Here is a 26580-nt window from a genome sequence, read left to right as displayed (position 1 = left end):
TAAAATCTATAGGAAAATCTAACACCTCAACAACAAAAAGACAAATAATCCAATTAAAAAATGGGCAAAGGATATGAACAGACAATTCACCAAAGAAGACATTCAGGAAGCTAATAGACACATGATAAAATGCTCGAGATTAATAGCCATTAGAGAAATGCAAATCGAAACTACAATGAGATACCATCTCACCCCTACATTACAGGCATGAATCAAAAAAACCGAAAATAAAAAGTGTTAGAGAGACTGCAGGGAGGTTGGAACTCTTATGTACTGCTGGTGGGAATGTAAAATGGTACAACAATTTTAGAAAACAATATGGCTCTTCCTTAGGAAGCTAGAAATAGAAACACCATACAATCCAGCAATCCCACTCCTAGGAATATATCCTAGAGAAATAACAGCTGTCACACAAATAGACATACGCACACCCATGTTTACTGCAATATTATTCACAATAGTAAACAGATGGAAACAACCTAAGTGCCCATCAACAGATGGATGGATAAACAAACTGTGGTACATACACTCAATGGAATACTATGCAACAATAAAGAACAATGATGAATCTGTAAAACATCTCACAACATGGATGCATCTGGAGGGCATTATGCTAAGTGTAATAATTCAATCACAAAAGGATAAATACTGTAGGAGGCTACTATTATAAAAACTCACGAAAATGTTTACACACAGAAACAATCTTTGATGGTTACTAGGGAGGGGAGGGGTAGTGAGGGAAAAACACTAACTACACAACAGATAAGTGGTAACTTTGGTGAAGGGTGAGAGAGTACACAATTCTGGGGAAGTTAGAGCAACTTGATCAAGACAAGGTCATGGAAGCTTCGTCAAAACCAAAACCAAACCCACTGCCGTCGAGTCGATTCTGACTCATAGTGAGCCTAGATAAAACCAAACTCCCTGAGGGACCAAATTACTGGGCTCAGGGCTGGGGGCCATGGTGTCGTGGGACATCTAGCTCAACTGGCATAACATAGTTTATGAAGAAAATGTTCTACATACTACTTTGGTGAGTACTGTCTGGGGTCTTAAAAGCTCAGGAGTGGCCATCTAAGATACTCCACTGGTCCCGCCCCATCTGGAGCAAGGGAGAATGAAGAAAACCAAAGACACAACGGAATGATTAGTCCAAAGGACTAATGGACTACAACTACCACAGCCTTCAGCAGACTAAGCACAGCCTAACTAGACGGTGCCTAGCTACCCACCACCGGCTGCTCTGACAGGGATCACAATAGAGGGTCCTGGACAGAGCTGGGGAAAAATGTACAACAAAATTCTAAATCACAAAAAAAGACCAGACTTACTGTTCTGACAGAGACTGGAGAAACCCCGGGAGTACGGCCCGTGGATACTCTTTTAACTCATTACTGAAGTCAGTCCTGAGGTTCACCCTTTAGCCAAAGATCAAACAGGCCCATAAAACAAAATGAGACTAAATGGGCACACCAGCTCAGGGGCAAGGAGGGGACAGGAAAACTGGTAATGGGGAACCCAAGGTTGAGAGCGGGAGAGTGTTGACGTGTCATGGGGTTGGCAACTAATGTCACAAAACAATACGTGTATTAATTGTTTAATGAGAAACTAATTTGCTCTGTAAACTTTCATCTAAAGTACAATAACAAAAGAAAAAAAAAAGAGGAGAATAGAACATATAAATAACTAGTTAGAAGGCAGTGTACAGCCGATTACCTACAGATCTTCCCAACTATACTTACTCATTGAGAAAGTGAAAAAAGATGCAATTAACATAAAGATAAATATCTATTTTTAAAGATGGGTATATTTATAATTCATGCATACCCAGACACTCGGTGGGTGGAGACGCACAAACATGTCTGTGGTCAGACATATCCAAATCCACAGACACGTGAGAAACAAAAAAGAATGACAAAAATAAGACTCATTAAGTGACGTTTGAACTATAAAGATAATCCTGAAGTTTTTGTCCCATAATAAAGTCTGACTAACTACTGCTAGAGTTGTTTTGCAAAAGCAAAATTAATTTTAAATGTAAATATTTATAATTTAGAGCCACTATATTTTGTTTGTTTTAAGCCAATGGCATGTTTTGTTTTTTCTGCTGAGTCCACTCCTATCTGTACATCCACTCATGCTAGAATACACATGGACAATCTGGGGTTTAGAGAAGAGCCAAAGAATTGATTTATGATTGAAAATTATCAATCATGGAGAAAGGTAAAATGAACTAAAATTATCCAGGGTAAGAATATAAGGCGGAAGGAGATTTAATTGAGGCCTCCAAATGTACAGAAAAAGCCTCAAAGAAGTTCTGACTAGCTGGTTTTTATTTCTACTGAGGAAAGATTTTGAAAAATGGGCCTAAATTACAGATAAAGAATATACAGTTAGTAGAAGGAAGAGCATTGTGATAATAAGAATGTTAAAACACTGCACTGAGTAACTGAGCAAAACTGTGGGACTCTATTCTCTGGGGGTCTTTAAAAATAAAGAATAAGGGTATCTAGGGTTTAACCTAACAATGAATGCATAGCACCTGCATAGAGAAAAATGTTAAACTCTACAGACAGACTAAAAAAAAAAAAGACTTAAATGAAGTATAGATGTTCAAGGGTAGGATGACTTATCAATGCAAAGACGTCAACCTTCTCGTATTTCATCTGTAAAGTCAATGTAATTCCAATAAAAATTCCAACAAGATGTTTTGAGGAACTCCAACTGTTCTAAAATTTATACAGTTAAGGACATTTTTAAGAAGAGAACCAGAGAAGGGGACTATCCAACCAGGTACCATGGTATTACAAACAGTGTGGTAATGACATGGAAACATACAAACAGACAATTAAACTGGATGTATACACAGGATAATGGTGTCATCCCAATCAGTGGGGAAAGGATAAGGTGTTTGCAGATGGTATGGGGAAAAATTGAAGTAAAATTGGATCCTTATCTCACACCATATATAAAGGTAAACTCCAGACAGATTACAAACTTAAATAAATGTAAAAGACAAAAGTATAAAAATAATAGAGGAAAAAATAAGTGGATAGCTTAGTGAACCTGAGGTGAGAAGGATTTCGTAGACAATGCCCAAATGGAAAACTGATAGATGTGACTACCTCAAAATTAAGAATTTCTGTCCTGTGAAAGGTTCAATAGACAAGTTAACAGAGGGTGAGAGGCTGGAAGATTTTGCAATCTCTGAGACCAAACAAGGATTGACATCTAGAATATAAATTGGGGAAAAATCAATTTTAAAAATGGGCAAGAGATAGAAGAAAGCAGTCCTCCAAAGTTGATCCAAATGTCTGACAAGTACAGTGAAACCTGTGACAGCCAGAAACCAATGAGTCTCAAAAATTTTCCACCTTTGGTAGGGTGCAGGCTTACCACTTTTCTCTCCTTTCTATGGAAAATATTTGCGTTTTCCCTCTCTGACAGGTTTCTGCCTTTCACAGGTCCTAGCTTTTGAAGGTTTTCCCTATTTGAAGGAGAAGCTCAGCCTCACTGGTAGTAGGGAGCCCAAGGCAGCCTGGGTCTCCATGACCTGAGAAGAACAGGTAAAATGTGGCAAACACACATGGCAAACTACTGTGAAAGATGGAACCTGTATGAGGCTGAAACCTGTTGGTGAAGGAAATGCAAATATTTTCCACTAAAATGAGTGACAGAAAAGTAGTAAGACTGTACCCTATCAAAGGCAGAAAACTTGTGAGACCCAGAAAAACAAGGCAATCCCCGAGTTCTAACTCTCATAGGTTTTACTGTACTATCTTTGAAGAGTAAAAATACTACATTTTTCAAGGTTATTTCTGAGAATATATGTTTACCACTACACTGGTAGTCTATGAGGAGGATGAGTGTGGGTGAGTGATGAAGAAGAAAAGACATCTTTAAATAAAATCAAACAGAAGTGGGGCCCTGCATTGGCTGATGACAGTGTACCATAAATTGAAGAGTAAGAAATGGCTTAGCTCTCCACAGCTAGGGTTCAAAAGAAGTAAATAAACTATGCATATACACACACGTGTGTGTGTGTATACATACGTATATGTATACACACATACACATACACCAAAAAAGCCAAACCCATTGTCGCTGAGTCGATTCCAACTCATAGCGACCCTACGGGACAGAGCAGAACTGTCCCATAGGCTTTCCAAGGAGTGACTGGTGGATCCAAACTGCTGACATTTTGGTTAGCAGCCAAAAGTTTAACTGTACCAGGGCTCCATAGATATAGATAGATAGATTAGATAGACAGATATATACATATATATGTATATATAATATACACACACACACATAATATATATAATATACACACATATATATAACATACACATATACGTGTGTAAATAATTTGCCTGTGATAACTTGGACAATATCCTACAGAAGGTGCTCCTTCAAGTTTCTTTCCTGGCCAGAGTTCTGTGATTTACAGATACGATGATGAAATTTCCAAAGCTCACTTCTCATTGTAGATCCTGGCATACTGTTACTTTTGGCTTTGTATTAAATGTGAAAATCAGAGGACACCATCTGCTTCTGAAGGATACTATTAAAAGTCTAGTTCAGCTAGCATCATGAAGTGCACCCAACAGAATTCTCTAGGTTCCTTCCCAAAAAGGAGGTTTAGTTCTGTACAAAGTCACACACTTCTTTCTTCAAGAAAACACTTGCTCTAGGTTATGCTCTGGTATAAGGACCCCACGACTAAGAGGCAAGAAAGCAAAGAGTGGAGGTCAGGACAAAGATATCTTCTATTTTATCAGCTTGGAAACAGGTTTAAAAGCAGCTTGCCCATATTTGAATAGACATTTCTCCAAAAATAAATATATAAATAGCCAATTAGCTCACGAAAAGACCGTTAGCCATCAGGGAAATGCAAATTAAAACCACAATGAGATACCACTTCACACCCAGCACGATGGCTAAAATAAAAAAGACAGAGAATAACAAATGTTGGTGAGGCTGTGGAGAAACTGGAACCTTCACATATTGACGGTGGGAATATAAAATGGTGCAGTTGTTGTGGAAAACAGTGTGACAGTTCCTCAAACAGTCAGACATAGTCACCACGTGATCTAGCAATTCTACTCCTAGGTATATACACGAGAGAAATGAAAACAAATATCTACACAAAAACTTGTACATGAATGTTCACAACAATATTATTCATAATAGCCAGAAAACAGGAACAACCCAAATGTCTATCAACTGATGAATGACTAAATAAAATATGGTATATATGGAATATTATTCAGCCGAAAAAGGAATGAAGTTCTAATGAGTGCTACAAGGTAGATGAACCCTGACATTATATTAAGTAAAAGAAGCTAGGCACAAAATTTCACATATTGTATGACTCCATTTATATGAAATATTCAGCACGGATAAATCCATAGAGTCAGAAAACGGATCTGTGGTTGACAGGGGCTATGGGGAGGGGAGTGGCCGCTAACAAGTACGGAGTTTCTTTTGGGGGTGATGAAACTGTTCTGGGAAAACACAGTGGTGATGGTTGCGAAATTTTGTGAATATATGAAACACCACTGAAATGTACATTTTTAAAGGGTAAATTTTACGGTATGTAATTAGACCTTAATTAAAAAAAAAAAAAAACCCAGCTCACCCAGAGGCCAGCACCCCAAACCTCACAGAAGGAGGATTTTCACAACAGCCAGCCAGGAACCACTCCAGAACAGTATCCCAAAGAGGGCAGGGTCCTTTCCCCCCAGTTAAACTTGCCTCTCTTTAAAATTTCTAGATATAAAAAGCCAGGAGACTGTCCCCTTTCTTAACTGCCCGGTCCTATCTCCAAGTTCATACATTCCCTGTATCTGAATCTACTGGACTCTGGGTGATTCTGTCTGGCTTTGAATTCCTGCTCCACATTCACCGACCACCAGACTTCGGCCAAGTTTACTTAAATTCTCTGAGTTTCCTTTTGCGTAAAATGGGAAAACTTTACCTACCTCACTGGGACAACGTTAGGATTAAATTAGTTAATGATTATAAAGGGCTTAACAACAGCACTTGAGGCAAAATTAATACTCAATAAATGTTGTTAGTTGCTGACTCATGGTGACCTTATGCATAACAGAATGAAATGCTGCCCGGTCCTGTGCCATCTTCACGATCTTTGGTACGTTTCAGTCCATTGTTGCGGCCATTGTATCAGTCCATCGCATTGAGGGTTTCCCTTGCCTTTGCTGGCCCTCCACTTTACCAAATATGATGTCCTTCCTGATAATGCGTACAAAGTAAGAGACTTGAAATCTCAGATAGCATTCTGTGATCCACAGGATTTTCATTGGCTGATTTTTGGATAGACTGCCAGGCCTTTCGTCCTAGTCTACTTTAGCCTGGAAACTCCACGGAAACCTGCCCACCACGGGTGACTCTGCTGATACTCGAAATACTGGTGGCATAGCTTCTAGCATCACAGCAACACGCAAGCTACTACAAAAGGACAAGCTGATGGACAGGTGATGGCAATTAGTGGCCATTTATTGTTTCCATAAAGCCCTGAGTGCTACTGTGCTGTGACTATGCTATCTGTATAAGTCCGTTGCCCTTATGAAACTTTCAGTCTAGGAGGAAAGACTGCAACTGCAAGTGTAATTACAATGGAGTGACTGTTATGGTAGAGAAATACATGCCAACTGGGGAGCCCATAACTGGGGTGCTTAACAACAGAGATCAGGGCAGGTGAAACTTGAGTTGGCTTCACAGAGGTCACTTTGCATCTCACCTTTCTGCACCAGTAGTAAGGCAGTCAAGTCCTGAAACTGGGGTCTAGGGTTTGGCAACCTCATGTGTCAACATTACCAGTTTATCAAGGGCAATCAAGGAACTTGGCAAACTGGCCACTTTTACCTTGGAGGGTAGAAGGCTTCAGGTCACTGCTGTAGTTTCAGGAGAAAGCCCAGGACTGGCAAGTTTGAAGGAGAGAAGTACAAAGGAAACAATTCCCAGTTCCTGAGAGCTTGTCCATACCCACTGTGACCTGGCAAGAAAGCTCGTCCTTTTATACCAGCCCATATCCCTCCAGCCACTGTAATGCAGGTTTGTGAAACAGGTGCCTTGCAATCATCATCTATCCAGGGCAAACTCAGAGGAGCCAGGTTCCTCACAAACATACAAGAAGAACGCCTCTGGGCAATTTTTCTTGAACCATCTCATCTATAGCAACAAGCACTTTTCCTTCTAGGAACTGAAGAGCATTTAGTTGAAATAGCGATCTGTTCTCTGCGGAAAAAGTCTCAGGGTTGGAAGGGACTTTTATGATTAGAAAAAATGTATGCATTTAAATATATAACATTTACCAATAAAATCAATAAAAATACCACAGGGGCTTTAAGGAACATAAATACTGTATTTGAAATCACCTGGTTCATTTCTATACCTTGCTTTGGCTGACCAATGACAAATTCCTGATTTCTATAGATTAGTGGTTGCAAATGGTTAACAGTTTTTAATTATCATCTTGTAATCTGTGAGGCTATCATGGATTGAGTTGTGTCTCCCCAAAATATCTGTCAACTTAGCTGGGCCATGAGACCCAGGATCGTGTAACTATCCACCACTTTATGTGATTTCCCTGTGTGTTGTAAATCCTATCACTCTGATGTAATAAGATGGGTTAATGGCAATTATATTGATGAGATCTACAAGATTAGATAGCGTCTTAAACCAATCTCTTTTAAGATATAAAAGAGAGAAGCAAGCAGAGAGACATGAAGGACCTCATACCACCAAGAAAGCAGTGCTGCGAGGAAAGCATGTACTTTGGACCTGAGGTTCCTACGCTGCGAAGCTCCCAGACCAATGGAAGAGTGACGACAAGGACCTTCCTCCAGAGCCAACAGAGAGAGAAAGCCTTCCCCTGGAGCCAGTGCCCTGAATTTGGACTTCTATCCTACTGGACTGTGAAAGAAGAAACGCCTCTTTGTTAAAGCACCCACTGGCGGTATTTCTGTTACAGCAGCACCGATAACTAAGGCAGATGCTCTTTAGTTAAATTTATCCAAAAGCTTAAAAGATAGAGGCAACTTTAATTTCTAAGTTGAATCTCTAGCAATATCTAACAACTATTTGCATTTTTATTATAAATGCTGGAAGCATCCCAATCTGAGATAATACAAGTTTACAGATCAACTCCCAAAGGTCATGCCCGGCATTTACCTGAGTTCAGTGCGTGGGTGCTGTAATATTATGGCCTCTCGTGCAGTTTCACGTATAGACATGTCCTTAACATTAAAAAAAAAAAAAATCGAAGTTTAAAATTCAATTCAGAATCTTTAGAAATGACAGGGCAGAGCTACAACCTTTGGAAGGTATTTTTAAAAACCACCTCGTACAATCCATCCATCTGCTTAATTCCCTCCCAGTTTATAGTTTTTCATGGATTTCATGTCACTGAAGATGCTGATTAGTACAAGTCTTAAGTCAAAATAAAAGCCAATTCCTACTTAATCATTTTTATTTCTAAAAGTTGCAAGAGATTTTTTGGGGGGAGAGTGGGGATTGGGATAACATAGCAAAGAACTCTTTTTTTACAGAGCAAATTAGTTTCTCGTTAAACAATTAATACACATTGTTTTGTGGCATTGGTTGCCAACCTCACAACATGTTAACACTCTCCCCTTCTTGACCTCGGGTTCCCCATCTTCATTCGTCCAGCTTTCCTGTCCCCTCCTGCCTTCTCATCCTTACCCCTGGGCTGGTGTGCCCATTTAGTCTCATATGCATGGTTGAGCTACATGTATTACTGTTTATTTTATGGGCCGCTCTAATCTTTGGCTAAAGGGTGAACTTCAGGAGTGACATTAGTACTGAGTTAAAATGGTGTCCAGGAGCCATATTCTTGAGTTTTTCTAGTCTCTGTCAGACCAGTAAGTCTGGTTTTGTTTTGTTTTGTTTTTGTGAGTTTGAATTTTGTTTTACATTTTTCTCCAGCTCTGTCCAGGACCCTCTATTGTGATCCCTGCCAGAGCAGTTAGTGGTGGTAACTGGGCACCATCTAGTTGTGCTGAACCCAGTCTGGTTGAGGCTGTGATAGTTGTGCTCCATTAGTCCTTTGAACTAATCTTTCCCTTGTGTCTTTGGTTTTCTTCATTCTCCCTTGCTCCAGATGGGATGGCACCAGTAGAGTATCTTAGCTGGCCGCTCACAAGCTTTTTAAGACTCCAGATGCTACTCACCAAAGCAGGATGTAGAACATTTTCTTTATAAACTATGTTAGTAGCAATGAACTCCCGACCTTATAACTAGTTACATTTTTGAGTCAATCTTCTAGAAAAAATAACAGTGAATTAGTAACAACCCAGAGTTACTGTGAGAAGTTCACAATGTAGATATACCCCCAAATACTGACTCTAACCTAAACAGATAATATAACTTGGGCACCAAAACCCAAAACACCTATTGCCATCGAGTTGATTCTGGCTCACAGTGATCCTATAGGAAGAGTGGAAATGCCCCCATTGGGTTTCCACAGCTCTAATCTTTACGGAAGAAGACTGCCGCATCTTCTTCGGAGGAGTGGCTGGTGAGTTCAAACTGCTGACCTTCCAGCTGGCGGATAAGTGCTTAACCACTGTGCCACTAGGGCTCCCAACTTGAGCACAAGTACTAGTATTTTAAAAAACACAATAGATGTTCTCCTAACCAATCTCACCTTGGGGAATTCACTAGACTAACCACGGTGCCCATTCCCTCTATAAAACTTACCGAGGGACCCCATAGCAGTGAGTGCCCTAGCTGGATCAACTGTGACTCCCACTCTCACCAGTAGATCCTGTGCTTAACCAGAGTCAGCTATGTTTGTCCTAGACTTGTTTATGCCAGTTGGACATCAGCTGGTCTCCTGAAATGTGACATCAACTGGTGAAATATGAGTGTGAGCAGAAAGAGAAGTTGTTTCTAAGAAAACTAAGATGAATGCTTAGGAAGGCTCTATAAAAGTGAGTTGCTTAAAAAAATTGCTGTCAAAATAGGTGTGGCCAAGACAACTGAAAAAGTCATAAAATATAGTATCCTGCACTCAGACTGCTTTGCAAATACCTTTAACTTCCTGCTCCACTTTAAAGAAACAAGCACTGGAGATATTTATGTATTTATAGTATAAACACACATCTATAAAACATTATGATTTTGAAAGATTGTGACCTAAGGAACGCGAACCAAGTTGGATAAAGGTGTCTAGTATGTGGATGAAGAGTAAAATACAAACACATGGAAAAACATTACTGAACACAGAATAGTCTTTTATCATCAAACTTTGGAGTCCAGCTGCTTGGGTTCCAATCTAGGCTCCACCACTTAAAAGCTGAGTGACCTTACTTACCTTCCCTGAGCCAGGGCTCCCGCAGCTATAAAACAGGGGTAATAATGACGCCCACGTGTGAAGCCACTTAGCCCCAGGCCCTGCCTATAATACTTACACTGTTAATTATCATTGTTGTTGTTACCAAATGGACACTAAAAGTCTAACCACCATGGGGTGGGGTGGCTGAAATATTTTGCTATAAATACAAGTTCTCCAATTAATTAGGTTGGGGATGATCTGAAGCTGCAGAGACGAACCCCAAGAAAGGATGGAGGATCCCCTGAATCTACCAGCAGCTGAGTCCAAGGCCTAGGATCAAACACTGGTACTTTGAGGCCACTCATATTTTTACTTTTTCACTGTTTAAGCCTTTTAAAAAAAATTTTTTAAGAGTCAGCTTGAAATTTGCTTAATTGAAAATACATTATGGACATGTTTCTTGGTTCAGTCAAATATATGAGACCAAATGGGCAGCTCCTGTCCAAAAGCAGGATGAGAAGGCAGGAAGGGACAGGACAGGAACTAGTCGAAGAGACACAGAGAACTCGGGGTGGAAAGGGAGAGAGTGCTGTCACATTGTGGGGACTGAAACCAATGTCACAAAAAAAAGTGTATAAATTTTTGAATGAGAAATTAACTTGAGCTGTAAACTTTCACCTAAAGCACAAATAAATAATGAAAGAAAATACAATATGAAAAAGTTGTATTTTTCTCTTCAGGCTACTGGATCAATATTTTACAAAACACACAATCCAGTTGAGACTTAAAAAGATACCATGCTTTTAGCGCAAGCTGAGAAAGAGTACTGATTTTGCCCTCCAGCTTTTGGGCGAGGAATCCAAGATTGTAGATCCTTAGAACACGATAAGCCCACACCTAAAGCACATGTATAACTCAAGTGTGTTGATGGTGAACAACATTCTCTTGACCGAAGCACAGCACTTCAGGAGTTTACAGTGGCTTCTAGATAAAACAGTTGAAGGCCTAGCTTAATCAAGTAGTGGCAGAGCCAAAATAGAATTCACAGGAAACAAGGGCTCATTGGAAGCAGACAACAAAATATCTGTTGGAGAATCGTAGTCAGTAAAGAACATCCAGGGTTTCTTTATCCAATAGTTTGGTAGGAGTCAAGATGTTTCTTTATAACAAAACGTTTTCCCTGAGCACACGTCCCCAAGGTTCCTGTTCAGTGGAATTCAACTGTCTGGCAGTTGTCAATCAAGATTACAACGAGAACTGCTATCCTGAGTCAGGTCTGTGCGCAGATGTATGAAATAAGGTTGGGAAGCTTCTAAGGTTCCTACATATTTGTTGAGGATGCTCAGATGCAGCAGGGCATTTCTGCAGCATCTCCTGGATATTCTGACATTAGAATATTGTTGGCATTTCCATACATTTGAAAACTGCCACACACGGTTAAGGCTGTCTGGGATGAGCAAATCAAATGTTAGTGAAATGCATCATTTTCATTGTATCAAGGGAGATCATTATTAAGGAATTCCAGGATAGAAAGGCAGAATTTTAATTCTGAAATAAAAATAACACGTCACATTATAATACCACATCCCTCACTGCTTCATAAGTGAGGCCTCTGTACACTGGATTGTCTGATTGCAAGAGACCTTGTGTTGAAGTCTGCCCTGTTCTTATCAGAATATTTCAGAATTTAAGACAGGCACTGAGGGCCCCGCTCAGACACCTGTGTATCAAGGAGTGGATGCAGACAGCTGCCTGACTCCAGCCTCCCACTCCTCACCTGCCTCTCAGAACGTGCCCTGTCAGACCTCTCTCCCCTACAGGCTAGTTCCTTCCCAACCACCTGACTTTGTCTCTTTCCCTCATTACTTCCTAATACTAAGGTCTCCCCAAACTTCCAGAGCAAAGGAAGCAGGCACCAATCCCCATTGTTATGGACTGAACTGTATCCCCCAAAAATATATGTTGTAAACCCGAACCTCTAAGCCTATGTTTATAATCCGTTTTGGGAATGGGTTGTCTTTGTTATGTTAGTAAGACAGGATTTGTGTAGGGTGTTCTTGAGTCAATCTCTTTTGAGATATGAAAGAGATTAAAAGTAAGCTAGCAAGCAGAGATAGCAGAAGAAAGATGCTAAGCCACATGGATATCTCCAAGGAACTAAGAAGCAGAAGCTGAAGAGACAAGGACCTTCCTCCAGAGCCAACAGAGACAGAAAACCTTCCCCTAGAGCCGGTGGCCTGAATTCAGACTCCTAGCCTCCTAAACTGTGAGAAAATAAATTTGTTTGCTAAAGCCACCCACTTGTATTTGTTATAGCAGACTCGATAACTAATACACCCATGCTCTCAGGACCTTACTTCTTCCTTCATAGTGTGCATCACCCTGGTAATTACCTATCACGTGTGTCTTCTCTGCAAGACTGTGAGCTCCCTGATGACAGGGTTGGCTCTCCCATGCCCCTGACCTCATCAGGTAGTGAGCTCAGAGTAGGTGCTCAATAAATATGCAATGAATTTCTGCAAATGTCATTTGATAGAAATGCCTAAATTCCTAAAAGTATGCTCTTGATCTTGTACTAGAGGCAACTGATACTGAAAAGTAAATGGGGCTACAGATGTACAATGGAATACTGCTCAGCCATAAAGAGAAATGAAGTCCTGATGCATGCCACAACATGGATGAACCTTGAAAACACTGTGCTGAAAGAAACAGGTCAGTCGCAAAAGGACAAATATTGTATGATCTCACTTATATGAAATAACAAGGATAGGCAAATGGACAGAGACCAATACTTATTAGTGTTTATCAGGGGTGGGAGGGAGGGAGAAATGGGGAGCCAATGTTTGGGAAACAGTGGATTTTTGTTTATGGTGATGGGAAAGTTGTTAGCCATAGATGATAGCTGTACAACATGATTAGTATGGTAATATAATTGATATTACTAAACTGTAAAAAAAAAAAAAACTGTACACCTGAAAAATGTTTAAATAAAAAAAAAAAAAAGCAAATGTAGCCTTGTTAGATAGCCTCTCACACCATCGCTATGGAACCAAGCTCCCACGCCTGTCCAGAGTGCAGCATTAACAGAGGGAGGGGCTGAGGTCAGCAAGCTGCATCATGCCGACTTGATGCTGAGGCATGAGAGCCAGCTCCAGGAGCTCTTAAATGCCTCTGAGCCTGTCTTCTAGGAATCTCAGAGTATGTCAAATGAGCTACCCAGTTAATCCTCACAATATCCAAGCTATAGGCAAAGTCTTTTAGTCCTCACCTATAAACAACCTCTCACCTCCACCCACTTCCCCATCTCCTCATCACTACCTTTTTCAGCCTGGATCCTGCCAACCGTCCCTTTACTCAACTCCCAGGACCAACCCCATGCGGCACCCCCCAGCAGCCAGGACAACCCAGGTAAGAGGTAATTTCATCAGCCTCTGCTTATAACCCTCCATGGCCTCCTGCTGCTGTTAAAACAAAAGCCTAGGAGACCCCCACCAATCTGGGTCTGCCTCCCTCTGCAACCCCATCTACCTGCCACTCCCAGAACTCTGGCCTTCTGTCCATCTTTGAAACAAGCACTTGACCTCGCAGGACCTTTACACTCACTGTCCCTCTAAGAGGGCACTCTTCCCCCAGTGTCTTCCATGCCTGGCTCCTTCTCAGTCATCAGCTTTCAGCTGTTTCCACACAAGGACTTCCTTTCCCCCCCATCCATCTAACTGAACGTCCCCTCAACATGCCTCCCTCATCCTTCTCACCACTGACCACACTACCTGTAACTATTTGCTAGCTTGTTTATTTCCTTGCCTAGAATGGAAGCTCCAAAAGAGCAGAGGCTTTGTCTTGTTCTCCACTTCATCACCAGAGTCTGACAGAACCGGGTAACCCAAAAAAAGCCACTGCTATCAAGTCAATTCCAACTCACAATGACCTTATAGGACAGAGTAGAACTGCCCCATCAGGTTTCCAAGGCTGTAATCTTTTTTTTTTTTTTTTAATTGTACTTTAGTTGAAAGTTTATAGAACAAACTAGTTTCTCATTAAACAGTTAGGACACATATTGTTTTATGACATTGGTTAACAATCCCATGACATGTTAACACTCTTCATTCTCAACCTTGGGTTCCTATTACCAACTTTCCTTTCCCCTCCTGCCTTCTAGTCCTTGCCCCAGGGCTGGTGTGCACCTTCAGTCTCGTCTTGTTTCATGGGCCTGTTCAATCTTTGGTTTACGGGTGAACCTCAGGAGTGACTTCATTACTGAGCTAAAAGGGTGTTCGAGGGCCATACTTTCAGGGTTTCTCCAGTCTATGTCAGGCCAGCAAGGCTGGCCTTTCTTTCTGAGTTAGAATTTTGTTTCATATTTTTCTCCTGCTCTGTCTGGGACCCTCTATTGTGATCCCTGTCAGGGCAGTCACCAAGGCCGTAATCTTCATGGAAGCAGACTGCCACAACTTTCTCCCACGGAGAGGCTGGTGGGTTTGAACCACAGACCTTTCAGTTAGCAGCTGAGCGTTTAACCGCTGTACCATCAGGGATCCCTACAGAATCAGGTACTCAGTAAGACCCCGAAAATGTGTGTGTGTGTGTGTGTATCTGTTGAGTGAATGAATGAATGAATGAATGAATGAAGAAAGGAAGAATAAAGGAATGAACAACCCTTTGGAAAAGCAATACTATCAAACACCCCAAAAGCCTTAATATCAGACACAAAAGAGGGCCAGCTTTCTTGAAAGCCAAGAGTAACGCCTTTCCCTTTGGGGAAATAAATCTGGTCGTTCCCACACAGGGATTTCCCTTCACTCACATGTGTCTTCTCTGGTTAATCCATAGCAGTCCCACCTTTCTCTCTGGAAATGGCCTAGTGCTCCTTGGCTCGGGAAGCCGGAACTCCGTCTGGGAGTCAGTCCCAAGGTCGCAAACTCACCACTTAAGGGGCAGGTGGAAGGGCTTTGACACTCTCTGGATCTGCTCTACTTCTGGCCCCAAGCCCTGACCTTCAGGAGAACAAAAGCAGGAAGGGTGCAGGGGCCTCACTGCCATTCCCCAGGCACTGATACTTGGCCAGCCTAAGACCCAAGGCAGGGATGGAACAGAGGGTGGGCCCTGGTCGGTGCACAGTCAGAAGGACATGTAATTTGGGAAAAGACACCCCCTTCCTCACTTTGAAGTCAGACAGAACTGCCTGGCTTCAAATCCTGACTCTAATATTTACATTTCTGAAGGCCACAAGATGGCATTTAATCTCTCTGAGCCTCAGTTTCCATAGCTGTCAAAATAGATTCTGCAATTTCTACTTTAAGAACATTGCTGGGCATTTTGTTCCCAGATATTATGTCTGGCTTCAACCTCCCACCCCAAACTGCCTTCAATTCCTCAGAACAAGCCTTTTATTCACATGAGAAAAATTCAAACAGATTATCAATCATGTTCAGTGATCTACACCCAAAATCTGGGTTTACCAGACTGCTTTGATTCTGAACCACCATTCAAATTGATCCACATTCATGTTAATCTGTTAAGTTTGGCAAAACTGATTCCTGAATTTAGCTTATGCATGTACATAAGCAGCCATTCAATACATATTTTTCAATGAATAAACCAAATGACAAGATGAATTATGTCTATATTGATCCTACTAATCAAGTCTAATAAAGCAAATTCTCTTTATTCACAATCAGTGTTTGTTGCCAGGCCCCAATCCATTTTGTGCTTTGAGAGTACAGATATGTGGCAAGAAAACAAATTTAAATCATTGTAAGGCTAAAGACTTTGACACTCAAGTTCCCTTCTGATGTAGGCCATGGGAAAAATGAGCAAGTGAGATGTTAAATCTCCTTATTTCTTTTGGAGACTATCTGTCAGCTCCCCCAGGGTTTATACTTTCAGTAACCAAAAGACTTTATAATAGAACAACTCCTGGGGGGCGGGGGGGGGGATTAAACAATCTTCATTCCATATGTGGGCTGTCACCAAATTTTGCAAGGAAATTCAGCAGAAGCATTCCTCTTTTAGTCTTGCTCCATAAATACTGAACAAGGAAAAACACGGCCTACACTGAGATCTGGCAAAGGAATCTGATGAAACCGGTCAGTTCTGTACCATCGGGCTGGCATCCCGAGGGTTCCTGGTGATTGTGTGGTTTTATCTAGCTGTGTGCATCCTACTTCAGGCTTCACATGCAAAACACAGTGTCTTGGAGCTCACACACGCTTGTCTACCAAGGCAACAGCATCTCAGGACAAGAAAGGACTCTACCTCCCACCCTATACAGGCACTCTTTAAGAAAACATGCCTACTGAGGCAAACTCAAAAAAAGAAAAGCTAAGAGCCAGCTATTCCCTTTGCAAAAGAATTGCCCAAGGATTTCTTTAAAATGGGATTTCATTTAACAAAATGTGCCTGGATACATTTTGGCAATGCCCTTGATCAGGCAGAGCATGGGACGCCTAAACAAGCAGTAGAATATGGTGGTGTGTTTACAAACTACAGCATGCTTGCAAGAGCATGGATCCAAAGTCAGAAGGTTGGGTCCTCGTCCCTGCTGAGTCACTAACGAGCCCTGCAGCAGAGCAAGTCATTTACCTTCTTTGGTTTTAATTTCCTTACCCACAGATGGAGAATCATTAATAAAAGCAAGCATTATCTTCTCCCCAGTTACTGGGCCAATCAAATTAATGTGAAAGCTACTGGACAATATAATGGCATATCCCAAAGTCAGATAACCCTAATGTTTTAAGTGTAAATACATATGAAAATAAGACCCACCCAGGAAAATTTCCTGCACCCATTCTTGCTCAAACTAAATGTATTTCCTCTTACCAATAAAGGGAACAACTGGTATGTAAAAGATGTTTGTGAGTCAGGATGAACAGATAACTCTTGAAGGATAGGCACTGCCACATTTGAGGATATGGGATCCACTGGGTCACAGCCAGCCATCTTTGGGTGCCCTAGGACAGCCATACAGGCACCCACCTCTGTGCCCCCCACCCCCACTCTGCAGGGGGTTAGGCCCTAAGCCTATTATTTCATGTTTGTCAGACACTAACAATGTGCTAGTAGTGTCCAGAACACTGAATACATCGTGAGCAGATAAAAGGAACCACCAACCCACAGGACAACTGGTGTCACTCAGGTGTGAGAAATGTGGCAGGGGATACAGGTCACCTTCCAGTTACTCACAGGCACTCCCTTCTACCCCCTGTGGTTTGGGTAAGATCTTCCTGCACTCTCACCTGAAGACAGTAGTTGGATGTCTCCAACCCATCATCATCCCTCTAGGAAATCCAAAGGAGAAAAAATGGGACAAATCCTAACAACCCAGGCTGGACAGAGTCGTTAGGGATCCTCTCAGTGTCCCCGCTGCCCAGTCCCTACACTGCAGAGAGGAGAATCTCTGGGCTGGCCATTTTCTGCTCATCTCCCATGTTCTACCCTTCCATTCATACGTCCTAGAAGATGAACAAGCCCATCAAACCCTGGCCAGAAAGAATATAGTAGGGCTGTATGACGATAGTGATGGTTAGAACAAAGAAAGGAAAAATAACACCTGGAAAACTCTACATGAATTCACTGAACTTATCAGAAAAGTCAGAACAGGCAAGGGGTTTTAAAGAGAAAACCAGATGGACAGCTAACTGCCCACCACATGGTACAATGATTCTCAAACTTTACTGTGCACCAGAATCACCGGGAAAAAAAAAAAAACAGTTGCCATCAAGTCAATCCCAACTCATGGCCCCATGTGTGTCAGGGCAGAACTGTGCTCCACAGGGTTTTCAATGGCTAATTTTTTTGGAAGTAGATAACCAGACCTTTCTTCTAAGGCACTTCAGTTTACTGCTGAGCATGTCAACAGTTTGTACCACTCAACAGAAAGCCAGAGTTTCTGAGTCAGTAGCCGATGCAGCCGGTCCAGGGACCACAGTTTGAGAACCACTGTTCTCAGTCACTCATCCCCACTGGGGCAACTTCAGGTCCTGATTCAGTCATGTCCTCACTACAGGTGCATCTACAACATCTCATTCCACCCCCACCCATGCCACCACCACCCTCATGCCCCCAACTGAGCCTTAAGAAAACTCCCAATAGGAATTCAACAGCTGTCCCTCCTTTCCCCTCTCTCCCCTTGTCCCACTCATACACCCGTGCTGCCATGGATAGAAGAGAACTATGATCAAGCTGTTCCTGATAAATACTTCCCAGGACTGAGTCCAGCTCTGACTGGTGTACAAAATGATCTTGCAGGCGTGAGTTACGATGCAGAACAGCGGACACAGCCATGCAAGAAAAGCGCTCAAGGTTTCCTCTGGTCCAGTTCTCTGAGCGTGCCAGGGAAACGTTCTGACCCGCTTTCCTCCGTGCTAATTTATCCTGATGCCCTGCCACAAAGCACTGGGATTCCCTACCGAGAGCTCTCTTCATGTCACCAAACTGCCACCCCGCTAGCCTCGCCAACAACCCAGGGCAAGGCAAAGCAGCGAGTGGCCACGGCACACTGCCCCTCAGGTAGGTGGCAGGGCAAAATCTCTCAAGACCAGGATCAGAGAATTTCTGGCTTGAAATTCTCTGGGACCATTAAAAATACTTTTTTCTGTCTAAAAGCTGATTACATTCTACAGTACACCATTTGACTAACAGCAGAGGTTACTGCTAAAATAACATTGTTCTGTCCTACGTGGGGTTAACGGAAGCTCCTACAGAGAGCAGTGCGTGAATAACAGAAACACTCGGTAATAACAGCCTATCCTACGATTCTTTTCTCCTTTGCTTCAAACGGGAAAATCTGGACAATATCCACACACGTCAGCGTGGCCTTTTCTGGCTGTGGGGCAGGCGCGGTTACACACATTTTGGGCTGCATTTGTGGGAGGTAAAATCAACCTCGGGTCAAATAAGGAAAAAAGAATGAAGAGGGATTCATTTACAGAATTTTGGTAAGTATGTGCACTGCATGTGTTTGCAAATACCTGGTCTTTAAGACGATTTTGTACATACAAACACGTATGTTTGATGGAACAAATGTGATTTTCCCTCCCATTAGAAGGAAATCAATGAGCTCTTCTCACATGCAAAACTGTCCAAGAGTTCCTGGGCTCAGAGTGCCCAGTCTAGTGCAAAGCCCATGAAGTACTGAGTCAAACAACACTTTACAAAGCAGTAACATCTACACAACCTCCAGAACACCAGCTGCCATTGAGTCACCTCTGACTCGTGGTGACCCCATGTGTGTCCGAGGAGAACTGTGCTCCACAGGGTTTTCAATGGCTAGTTTTTCAGAAGTAGATCACCAGGCCTTTCTTCCAAGGCACCTCTGGGTAGACTTGAACCTCCAGCCTTTCAGTTAGCAGCCAAGCATGTTAATAGTGTGTACCACCCAGGGACTCCCACACAGCCTCTACTTGTACCAAAATTATGAATTGATCTCAGATATATCACAATCAAGACCGAGTACACAAGCCCAGACAGCTGTATTCCGAAAACTCGGGAGCAGGAGGACAGCCCAGCTTCAGGTGACAATACTGTCTGAGGTCTCAAGAACATTGACTGAATACTCTTGTACTCCCCTCTACCTCTTAAAAAGTCTATTCATTTGCATCCACAGATAAAATCAAGCTGTGCAAGAGCTGCCTTCGCACCCAGCACCCTTGGTAATCCCTGTCCTCACCTGTTTTCCAGGAGTGTCATGCACACCACCTCTCGCACCCCTGGGTTGTTGGCCTTCTCCACCGAGCAGCCCTGCAAGTTCCAGGTGGCCAGCCTCAGCACAGGCCGCCCATCTCTCGTGCCTCCAAAGGCTTCCACCGATGGCCGAGTGGAGATGATCTGCGTGGGCCCCCCTGGAGGCAGGTCCAGGTCCTCACTCTGCAGGCTCAGTGAGGTGGGGCTGGGGTGAGGCTTGGCAGTGAAGGTCAGGCCCCCGTTGGTGTGGGTGGATGGGGGCCTGGACCTTTCGGCAAACACCTGGTGCCTAATCTTGTCCAGGAAGGCAGCATTGATACCATCCATCCTCACTAGGTCCTCCACACTGCGAAAGGGTCCATGCTCCCGGCGGTAGTCCACGATGCCGAGAGCCATCTTCTCTGTGAGGCCTCGCACGCTCATGAGCTGAGCCGGGGTGGCTGTGTTGATGTTGACACGTGGGGTGAGGGGCACGGTGGTGGCCAGGTGGTGAGGTTGCTGCTCCGCCAGCAGGTCCCGCCGCAGGGAGCTGGGAGAGTGCTGCGCGGAGCTGCCCTTGCTGCTTACACAGATCTCAAACTTGACCTGCTCCAGCTTGGTGGCTCCCACGCCGCTGACCAGGGCCAGGTCCTCCACCTTCTTGAAGCCTCCTATGTACTCACGGTACTCCACGATGCTGCGTGCCACAACACGTGTCACCCCAGGCAGGGTCATCAGCTCCTCCTCTGTGGCCGTGTTGATGTTAAGCCGCTCCTGGTTCACCAGGATGTTGCTGAAGTTGCAGGCCGCACTGAACTTGCGGCTATGGGACAGGTCTGAGGGGTCCCTGGGGATGGAGCGGTGGCAGCCGAGGGTGCTCCCCATGGTGAGCCAGAAGCTGGAGTCAAGGAAGGCCTCACCTTCTCAGAACTCTCTGACTAGGGAGGAGCCCAAGAGACCTCACACAGGGAAGATTGCAAGATGCAGGATTCAGGGGCGAAAGCGGTTACCAAAGGCAAGTACCAAATCTTTCATGCTTAGAGTTTCAAAAAGTACCTTTGACTTGGCCACCTGGAAAACAAATTAATAAACACACAAATCGACTCAATTAGTTACTCAATTTGCATTAGCACTCCCCATCTAGAGCTGGAGCTCGTAACCTGGGTTCCTGGCTGGTGGCTGTCCCTGAGAACCCCTGAAAATGCACACACAATGAGGCTGGCCCATGTGAATTTCCCTCTAGAGAGGTCCGGGTTTTAACACATCGGGGTTCAAACAGGTCATGAGGCGATTCTCTTGGAAAGAGATCTATCAACCCCACGTCTCTCCAATCTGCCTCTCAACTCCGGCAGAGCTGGGGCCATCTCGCCCCAACCCGGGCTCGGTCAAAAGGAGGGCGCACCCCACCTCTGCGCTGGACACTCCGCCTCCTGCAACTTGGGGGCTCCGTCCTTGCCGGTACGGATACTGAAAAGGGGTTTATCGACCCTCGACCGACCGACCCGCCGCTGGTCCCCGCGCCCACCTCTCGGCCGCTCTCTCCGGGCGTCTGTCCTTCGTCCACCTGCAGCTCCGAAGCCCGAGCCCAGCCCGGGACAGCGCGGGACCCCTGCCTCCAGCCCCGGCGCCTGCGCGGGCAGAGGTCAGTGGCCGGGCCGGCCCCCTCCCACGCCGCCCCGGGCTGCGCGCCCCTGCTGTTTCTGCGGGAGAAATTCTCAACGTCGCTCTTCCAGAGCTGGGCTGCCCGGTGGCAGCGGCAGCGGCGGCGAAATCTGGGCGCCGCGGCGGTACCAAGACTTGCAGCGCCGCCGTAGCTGCGTTTATCCAGGCAAAAAGTCCTGCGCCCAACTCGGGCGCGGGATCCAGCAGAGCCCCGTCCAGTCCCTAGCACCAGCGCCACCGCGCAGCTCCTTGTCGGTGTCAAAACCAAAGTCCCGGCCGCGCCGCCCGCGCCTCTGCCGGCACCGCGGCCACGCCTCCTCCTGCGCGGCAACTCCTCCCCGGGGCTCCCGGGGCACGTGGGGGCGGGGAGAGCGGAACCCCAGAGCGCCGAGGCGGGGTCCGGGGTGCGAGAGGCGGGGTCACGGAGCGCAAGGGGCGGGGCCCGAAGGGGGGGAGAGTGGAGCACGGGAGCGCGGGGCGGGGCTAGGGAGCGCGGGGCGGAGCCTGGGAAAGCGGGAGGCGGGGCCATGGAGGTCGGGGACTGGGCTTGGGCGCGTGGGGATTTGTAGGGCAGGTCACGAGACGTGGAGATGGGGCGCTGGAACGCCGGGGCGGGCCCTGAAGCGCGGGGGACAGGGCCCGAGAGTACAAGGGCGGGACCGGGACCAGGGAACGCTAAGGCGGGGCTAGGGGCAACGCCGCGGGGGCAGGGCGAGTACCAGGGAGGCAGTCCTCCGGTCTTCGGGTCCTGAGCCCGCTTTGGGGTGGAGGCAACCCGCACACCCCCCTTAGGACTGGTTGTGCCGGATAGTGGCTGCTCAGCGTTTCTCAGGGCGAGACTTGCCTGGCTGCTTTTTGAGGCCGAGCCCTGCTGGAAAGAGGGGCGGACAGGAGGGCTTGAAGTTAGCCCGTTTTAGGGGTGCGCGGGGACTAGGGCCAGGGCGTTCCAGTAGGGAAGGCACACTGCCGGTCCAGGGCCTCGCTCAGTTCTGCGGTCTCAAGTTTGGCAGGGACAGGGGCAAGCACAAAGAAAAGTCAGGCTGAAAATATTTGAGAGGGGACTGAACAGGATCTCCTTTATTTCGACCGGTGGAGACACTAAGGGTGTGAGAGGGTGCAGACCGCACGGAGTGACACTGACAGAGGGGGTGACATCAAAATGACTATAAAATCTTTTGTGCAGTGTTTCAGCAGAAATTATTTTTTATAAAAATATCCCTGTAGTTAGTGATAAAAACAAAAATAATTTTACTAAGCCCAGTTTACACGTATCAATATACCTACAAGTCTAAAACTCTATGCTAATTTGATTTTGAACCTAGTAAAAATGCACACTGCTCAAAGTTGTCATTATTACCCAACTACAATAATGCTTGGAATCACCTGGTTTTGTTCTGCTGTGCTCTTACTTTTAGTATTGCAAGCATAGTAGCTGATTTTGTCAAACAGATGTTTTAACTACAATATTAGAAAATTAGTATTTGTAAACCTATTATCAATAACTTTTTTGAGATTGAAGTAGTAATTAAAAGAAAGGAAGAAGTGGTATATGGGAATTATGATTTACCAGTAACGTTAGTACAGGAAACATTACTAAGGATGCTGTGTGGTCTGGTACAGAAGGAGGCCCATGGTGAGTGGTGATACCATGAGTTATCACACTGGGTGAAACCAACCCTATTGACGCCATTGATTTCGACCCTCCACTTTAGTCCTTCTTGTTTCTTCCACTAGCAGATTACCTTTGCTCTGCTCCCTGGAGAGATGTTCTTAAGCAACTTGTGCTAGCAGAGGGCGTAGATCAACGAATTACTTAGACATGCACTCACATATGTTGTTTACAGTGTTGTTCATTGTACATTTAGTTCTCTGAGTATATATGGATATGTTTCTCAAATATTTAATCATTAAAAAGGAAGGAGATGCTAGTTAGAAATGGAGGCCGATTCCCAAAACTGTTAACTTTTTGGATCACGTTGCTAAACGACAATTTAATTAAAAATTAAAGAGCCTGGTAGCAGGGGCAGGGGTCTGGGGACAATGGTTTCAGGGGACATCTAAGTCAATTGGCATAATAAAATCTATTAAGAAAACATTCTGCATTCCACTTTGGAGAGTGGCGTCTGGGGTCTTAAACGCTAGCAAGCGGCCATATAAGATGCATCAATTGGTCTCAACCCACCTGGATCAAAGAAGAATGAAGAACACAAAGGACACAAGGAGGTTATGAGCCCAAGAGACAGAAAGGGCCACATGAACCAGAGACTACATCATCCTGAGACCAGAAGAACTAAATGGTGCCCGGCTACAACTGATGACTGTCCTGACAGGGAACACAACAGAGAACCCCTGAGGGAGCAGGAGAGCAGTGGGATGCAGACCCCAAATTCTCATAAGACCAGACTTAATGGTCTGACTGAGACTAGAAGGACCCCGGTGGTCATGGCCCCCAGACCTTCTGTTGCCCCAGGACGGGAACCATTCCCAAAGCCAACTCTTCAGACATGGATTGGATTGGACTGGACAATGGGTTAGGGATGCTGGTGAGGAGTGAGCTTCTTGGATCAGGTGGACACTTGAGGCTATGTTGGCATCTCCTGCCTGGAGGGGAGATGAGAGGGTGGAGGGGGTTAGAAGCTGCCGAAATGGACACGAAAAGAGAGAGTGGAGGGAGAGAGCGGGCTGCCTCATTGGGGGAGAGTAATTGGGAGTGTGTAGCAAGGTGTATATGGGTTTTTGTATGAAAGACTTGATTTGTAAACTTTCACTTAAAGCACAACAAAAAGTGTTTTAAAAAAAATTAAAGAGCCTGTTGCATTACGGTGGATATACCGAACTAGAACATTTGATTAAACAAGTCATGTGGGGTTAATGATGAATACTTTGACCCTGGGCTTTTAGTGTCCTCCTCTGAGGTTTCATTCCCTACCAATTTGACTGCTTCTGCTTTAAATTCCAGGGACCGGGTCAACAAAAACAGTAACTCAGGGAAGGCAGAAGGTACATTAGATGTGAAATGAGGGGCAGCCAAGATTGGAAGGAATGTATTGCTATAGCTGTGAATTAAAAATAAGTTAGTCTAGGGGACAACCCTGGGAAGTGAGGGTCAAGATGAGATTTGAAAGATGAATAGGGAAATGATGCCACAACCCCCAGTCCCCAGCCCTCTAGACCTTGCAAAGTAACCTCCGTTTCCCCAGTCAATACGGTTCAGCCAGGCTACTGACAGCTACCTTGGCCCCAGTGCTTGTGCATTGGCCAACCTGGTTGCTCTCCTAAATGTCATCGTGACAAGTAGTATCGCAAGAAGCAACATCTTCTTTTGGCATTACCTCAACAGTAGATTTGTCTCTCTCTACCAAAGTAGTCTCCTTGGTTCCCAGACTGATGAAACACCAGGCATTGGCAGTATACTTGAAAATTCTAAATCAGACCCCGCCTCACTGGGAGTCATGACATAGGATGACATAGAATGACCACAGATGGACACCATGGACAATGGCAAGGGATGTCTCTTCATCTCCACACTTTGTCATGGAATTCTGCTTACTCTCTTGCACTTGTGTACAGACACTTAGTCCGGAATCCTACTATCTTAAAATCACGAGAATTTTCATCCAGTTCTCTAATGCTTGCAGATGTACCACACTATTTGCTATTGATAGAAATAGAGAATCCTATTTCTTCTGGTCAGGTACTGGACATGGAATCATTCTCACATACAAACCCGCACCTGCTTTGGCTTTATGAAAGGGATTAGCAATAGAGCTGATACCAGCTATAAACAGGTGCCTCCATTCACAACTTCCTGGAACCCAGAAGTGTTATTTCTTCTTCCTTCAGTGGAGTTGGCCATCTCCCAGGGAAGTAGATTCAAAGGCAGCGATGAAGCTTTAGCGGTACCAGTCAGAGTTTCTTTCCATCAAATCCCTCCTTTAAAGCTCAAATATACCTGATACATTGCTTCATTTCATGGCTGACAATTGAAGTCCTTTGTCATTTCTTCTTAAATTCCTTTTCCAATTGGCATTTTATTTCTTACAATGCAGTTGGCTGGAGATCACTGTGATAAAGAATCAACAAAACGAGGGGGCTTCATTTATAGTAAAGCAATGAAAAACATTTACCATCATAGGCCACGGAGTTGCCCTCCCCCCGAATTATTATCATTACAGAAAATAATGTTCATTAATTTTTAAAGCTGATGTGATTATCGAGATCACACTTAGGAAATCTATTTCCCATTTGCTTTATTCATTTCCTCTAAAAAACATTTCCAGTTAGTAATAGACTTTCACTTTTTCAGAGAACAGTTTATTTTTTCTTGTTTATTGAATTTGAAAGTTTATGAAATGTTTGTCTTGGCCGAATGTATTACTTTGGTTTCTGAGTGTCTTAGTAGGAGACTTCTTTTAGCACAAAATAATCCAGAGATGGAAGAGGGGTGAAGCAACTATTCCTATCTTATGACAAATCAGGGTAATGTTCTTGGACTCTGCGCTTCTAGGGATGGGGTTGGGGGATCCTTCAGCCAGACAGTGGGAAACAATGACTCTGGGTAGGGGGTAGGAGTAAACGAGAAGGCCAGAAGGAGGAGGCACTGGTGGCTGGAGCTGGGGGGGAAGGCTCTCCTGTAAGGAAGGCCTAGAGATCTACTTCTGAAAAATCAGCCATTGAAAACCCTATGGCGCACAGTTCTACTCTGATGCACATGGGGTCACTATGAGTTGGAGTAGATGCAATGGCAACTGGTTTATACAGACCAACAGTAGGTAGACCTCCCCTGCCCTGCCTTCCCCTTTTAGACTCACCTAGGAGCAGCAGTAACAGCTTGGTTTGCCCTGTCAACACCCTCCGAACCTCAACCTCATGATCTTTTCTGATTTTCTTCTCTTCCTTTTCAATGTTGCCACTGGCGTTCATTTTTTAACAACATT

General features: G+C 44.4%; 1 protein-coding gene across 3 annotated transcripts in view; it reads right to left on the bottom strand.

The window, feature by feature from the left end:
- EEPD1 (endonuclease/exonuclease/phosphatase family domain containing 1) overlaps nt 1-21966 on the bottom strand; it is a 172274-nt gene extending 150308 nt beyond the window's left edge. For all 3 annotated transcript variants that reach the window (XR_007518394.1, XM_049893229.1, XM_049893231.1), the window contains exons 1-2: nt 21507-21966; nt 19989-21052 (exon numbers count right to left, since the gene is read on the bottom strand). Coding sequence is in view for 2 of the 3 variants with exons in the window: in XM_049893229.1 (XP_049749186.1) it covers nt 19989-20866 (878 nt within the window). In the remaining variant the exon portion in view is untranslated. The remainder of the gene's footprint in view (nt 1-19988; nt 21053-21506) is intronic.
- Nucleotides 21967-26580: the final 4614 nt, after the last annotated feature.

This window comes from Elephas maximus, chromosome 8 (assembly GCF_024166365.1).
Source record: "Elephas maximus indicus isolate mEleMax1 chromosome 8, mEleMax1 primary haplotype, whole genome shotgun sequence".
Taxonomy (NCBI): domain Eukaryota; kingdom Metazoa; phylum Chordata; class Mammalia; order Proboscidea; family Elephantidae; genus Elephas; species Elephas maximus.
Note: the sequence above shows the minus strand (reverse complement) of the source record. Positions and strands in the feature narration are given on the sequence as shown.